The 4,313-nt window shown below is 40.4% G+C and overlaps 1 protein-coding gene across 3 annotated transcripts; it reads left to right on the plus strand.

The window, feature by feature from the left end:
- Nucleotides 1-1,318: 1,318 nt before the first annotated feature.
- On the plus strand, nt 1,319-3,669 carry zgc:153383 (uncharacterized protein LOC751751 homolog). Of its 3 annotated transcripts, none has more exons than XM_041976747.1 (5): nt 1,319-1,462; nt 1,700-1,915; nt 2,065-2,131; nt 2,547-2,644; nt 2,743-3,669. In XM_041976747.1, exons 1-5 carry the CDS (start codon nt 1,394-1,396, stop codon nt 2,953-2,955), a joined length of 663 nt encoding a protein of 220 aa, XP_041832681.1. In that variant the 5' UTR covers nt 1,319-1,393; the 3' UTR covers nt 2,956-3,669. The 3 variants fall into 3 exon arrangements, with proteins under 3 accessions (XP_041832681.1, XP_041832679.1, XP_041832682.1); XM_041976745.1 differs by having other exon boundaries at nt 1,320-1,462; nt 1,700-1,921; XM_041976748.1 differs by having other exon boundaries at nt 1,348-1,466; nt 1,700-1,921.
- The last annotated feature ends 644 nt before the right edge of the window (nt 3,670-4,313 follow it).

Below are 4,313 nucleotides of genomic sequence, written 5' to 3' on the forward strand. Positions count from 1 at the left end.
AAGGTGACACCATTATATGGTGTATTTAATATGTAGTATTTATGAAAATGCTCCCAACAGTCGTGTAAAGGCAGAGAAACCGAGTGCTCCTGGGTTCTTGGGCCGCCTTGTGCCAGCAGATCTGTTCAATAATTCATCCACGACTTCCACCCAACTTCACATTCATTTAAAGCTCCTAGCTCCCTTCCATGTATATTATAATACAGTTTTATGAAAATATTTGATAGATTTTTATTTCTAAAAGAGGCCATTTAAATGTGTCACAGTAGGAAAAGTCCAGGCATTACTAATAAAGAATAAAGAGAACCTTTTTTTCTTTTTTTCTTTTTTTTTTTTTTTTTTGGCTAGACCAACTTTCTCCCAGCAGTGGGAAATTGAAGCAAAGGGGAAAATAAATCGGATTTAATCAGCATGTTGATGCTTTCTTTTCATCTAAACTGCTACAGTTTAATTCTGTCATTGCCTAAAGAAAAAGAAAAGCCAGATCTTTACTCCTCCAGAAGTGAACAGCGAAATCAGGTTTCTCAAAACTACAGTGAGGGCTTATTCATGTTTTCTGAAAACTGATGTGCAAATGGGAAACTTCGAGTCTCAAGTCCATGTCACAGCATCAAGAGAACCAGAATCCACACTTCACAAACCCTAAAACTGCTGCAGCTAAACAGAATTTTCTGCCCATCTGTTGAAGAGACTAATTGCTGGATTATGAAATCTCCTGTTCCTATTACAGGTATGTAAAACTGCTTGAGATGTGTGGCTGTGTGTCTTTATTTATTTCTTTATTATTTTTTTATGTTCTGAGTCATTATAATACTTTGTGTAGGTAATTTTGTAGCTTTAATTTTGGGTTTATCTGCGGCCATTTTGCACCACTTTATGGTAATATTCTGTCACATAGAGCAATTGTGTATCTGATGTTAAATCTTTGCTTACTTACTATAGTGGTCAGGTTTTATCTCTATATGTATGTTTTTGACTATTCATATTTCAACTACTGTGGTCTCTTTTAAAGGATATTATTCATTCAATTTATTTATGACTGGTGTGTGTCTTATTTTTGTTGCTTTACATCTTCATTTTTCCCTATTTTGTCTTATAGTGGTTATTGTTATATTTTCTGTTGAAATCTGTTTTCTGGAGCAAACATTACATTACTCAGGATTGCAGAAATTATAACCAAATAGCAGTTAAACTAGCACTGTTTTGTTGACAGAATAGTCTATTAGCTCCACCATTACTGTAGTCATATTTGTCTAAAACTACAGTATAATCTACTGTTCAGGTTTGACGTTACGTACAGTCAACGTGATGAACGGCACTTCCGGGTCTGACAGTTCGGAAGACAGACGTAGCTGTACGCGCAGCATCCCGAGATACAAAGAAGACGACAACAATGGCCGAAATATCACTGTATCTCACAAACGTTAATGTGTCTATAGGGCAGAGCATGGATGTGGGGCAGGTCGGTGAGCAGCGTCTTCATTTCTAAACAAGAGAATGTCCTGTTATCGCTGTTTTAATGGTTTACGATGCCACTTTGTGTCCGTGTCTTGTTTTCACTTGACAGCTTGTCATGTCGGGCTGCTTGGTCGAGGTGTTACACAGCAGATGGGTTGAATTTTATCTTTCTTACTGAGGCCATACAAAGCTCGAAATCCTTTTCTCTCTGTGTGTGTGCGTGCTTGTGATATCCTCCCAGAGTCCGAGCCCAAACCCGGGAAAGGACTTTGAGAGTGTGGAGCTGGGGGAGCTGGACAAGAGAGAGGAGCCACAGCCCCAGCAGAGGGAAAAGGCTCCCCGTCGGATCATCCATTTCTCCAGCGGGGAGACCATGGAGGAATACAGCACCGATGAGGAGGAGGGAGAGGACCAGGAACCCGAGAGGAAAGACCTGCTGTCCTCCCCGGTCGATGCGGTGAGGGTGAGGAAGGACACGGGAATTCATGAGTGTGTGTGTGGGTGGGAGATAATTTAATTGTGTGTGTGATATAGAAACGTGTTATTTTATTTTGTTTTATTTTTTAATGTGCTTAAGTGTAAGCAATAGTGTCAACTGTGTTGCAGTCAAAGATGACCTGGGGGCCTTATTTCTGGTTCCACATGTGGAGAGCAGCCACATCCACCATCTCAGGTTTGTGTAATGACATTGTTTTCAACCCAAAGGATCTCATTAGTCTATCATGTTTCTTCAAAACATGTCTGTAATGAAATGCTCACTACCAGCCTCTTTTGAACTTCCACCAGAATAACAAGCTGATTTATTAAGACGCTGAGGCTGTAAGCATATATATGTTGAAAAAGGCTACAATAGCCTTTTGTTGAAGTACTGAGCAAGAAATGTTCTGTTATTGGTGTTTGATGCCTCTTCAGGACATTATCTTAGATTTTAAGAACTGTTAAAAGTTGTGCATATAATTCCAGCATCCTCCATTTTTACCATATTCATAATTATTTGTTGGTATACACTATTTCTATTTGTGGAACAATTTCACCAAAAAATGGTGGTCCTTTATAACAGATTTTCATATATTTTCTCTTTCTTTCAGCATGTGACTATCTTGGGGAGAGAATGGCATCCCTGTTTGGGATCACATCAGCCAAATATCAATATGCCATTGATGAATATTACAGGATAAAGAAAGAGGTACAAGGCAGGAGGAGGTCTGGAGGACCTGAGAAGTTCCTGTTACTTTCTGTTGATTACCCTGCCATATAATTTCCCTCCTTGTATTCTTGTTTCAGAGGGAGGAGGAGAAAGAGGAAAACCGGTTGTCGGAAGAAGCAGAACGATCCTTTGACCAGCTACAATCTCAGGAAGAGGAGGACGAGCAAATCACTGTGACAGACCAGGAGGAGGTGACGGCTGCTCGCCCTGATACAACATATCAGGTGGAGAATGAGAATCACGCGACTCCAAATACCATCACAGTCCCTGTTATTGTCACGGCAACCTAAACGTCCCTAAAAAATGTCTATTTGTTAAAGAAGGAACACTGTCTTGTTTCACCAAGCTGTTTGGTTTGTGCATAACACTGCTTTTAATGGGCAGCTCTGCTGTATTGTGGCTGAATTGGGAGGACAGCCGGGATGCAACTGTGTAGAAGCTGATAAACGACCTGCTGGGTGATGTGCTAACATATCTATCTCTTTGAATACAGACAAATGAACATGTATTATGCAAAGTGTAATGTTACATGTCAAGTTTTCCTCAAATTGAGATCAGTTTTAATCTTGACAGTATTTTATATTATCCAGCATCTTCTTTATCAGCCACTGCAGCTCTACCCAAACTCTGCCAAGGGATAAATGTTGCTCCCCTGCGCCTCTCTTGGACCAGACACTGTGCCTAAATCACCGATACAGCCATGTCCGTGCCAGATGTGGACCCAGCATCTGTCTAAACAGGACCTGAAGTCTTTGTAGGCAGCATATTTTAAATATGTAAAACTTTGAGCAGCAGTTCTGTCCAGATCAGGTCACACCGATGCAATGTGGATACACCCGGCTGCACCAAGAAGCTGGCCATGTTAACACTCCCTCACACGTTGATTTGTCTATTTGTGTATAACTAAAACTTTAGGCTTGTGTTGCACTTATCGTCTATGAACACACTGAGCAGATTTAACCACAGTTGTCAACCAGCTGTTCACCACAAGACTGACTTTTGGTTAAAAAAAAAACAACATAACAGTAAAAACGGGTTTAAGTGTTTCATGTTGCTCTATTTATCTGCCTTGTCTACGCTAGACGTTAAAATAGTGGATGTTGTGTTTACTCCCCGATAATGGCAGAAGGCATGACACAAAGTCTGTATGAAGACATGCAAACGTAACATTTTTAACTGTTTTTAGTACAACTTTTTATATTTATGTATTTATTTTACTGAACTGACTCCTAATTTAAACATTTTGTATTGTTTCGGTAACATTACAATAAACTGTTTATTAAGTTATTGACTGATTTTTACTCTTGTATGTCTGTGTGGTTTTTTTTTTTATTTCAAAATAATGAGTGAGTAAAGTTTTTATTTTTACTTCGTAGAGCTGCTAGCTGTGCAGGCTCCTCTGCTTGTTGAAAGATTCAGCACTGCTGTAAGTGTGAGTGATGTGTGGGGGGTCAGCTTTGTCGGGGTATAACAAAGAGCCTGTGTCATTCTGTGTGCAAACTGCTCTGAGGTCAGGGACCCTGTCCACCAGCTGCACAATGCTTCTATTCTCCTGCCAGCGAGGCTTTCTGTGGTCCAGAACGACCTCCTCAGCAGTCATGACCTCACTGCCGCTGACATGCACAGCAACAGCGACGCCTCAACTCCA

This window comes from Melanotaenia boesemani, chromosome 22, assembly GCF_017639745.1.
Source record: "Melanotaenia boesemani isolate fMelBoe1 chromosome 22, fMelBoe1.pri, whole genome shotgun sequence".
In the NCBI taxonomy this organism is placed as follows: Eukaryota; Metazoa; Chordata; class Actinopteri; order Atheriniformes; family Melanotaeniidae; genus Melanotaenia; species Melanotaenia boesemani.

What these genes read in the sequence shown, in the direction of transcription:
- zgc:153383 (XM_041976745.1), top strand. Translation starts at nt 1,394, where the DNA reads ATGGCCGAAATATCACTGTATCTCACAAACGTTAATGTGTCTATAGGG. An exon ending in AGAGCATGGATGTGGGGCAG is followed by an intron (nt 1,463 to 1,699) that starts GTCGGTGAGCAG and finishes ATATCCTCCCAG; the next exon opens with AGTCCGAGCCCAAACCCGGG. An exon ending in AGCCACATCCACCATCTCAG is followed by an intron (nt 2,132 to 2,546) that starts GTTTGTGTAATG and finishes TCTTTCTTTCAG; the next exon opens with CATGTGACTATCTTGGGGAG.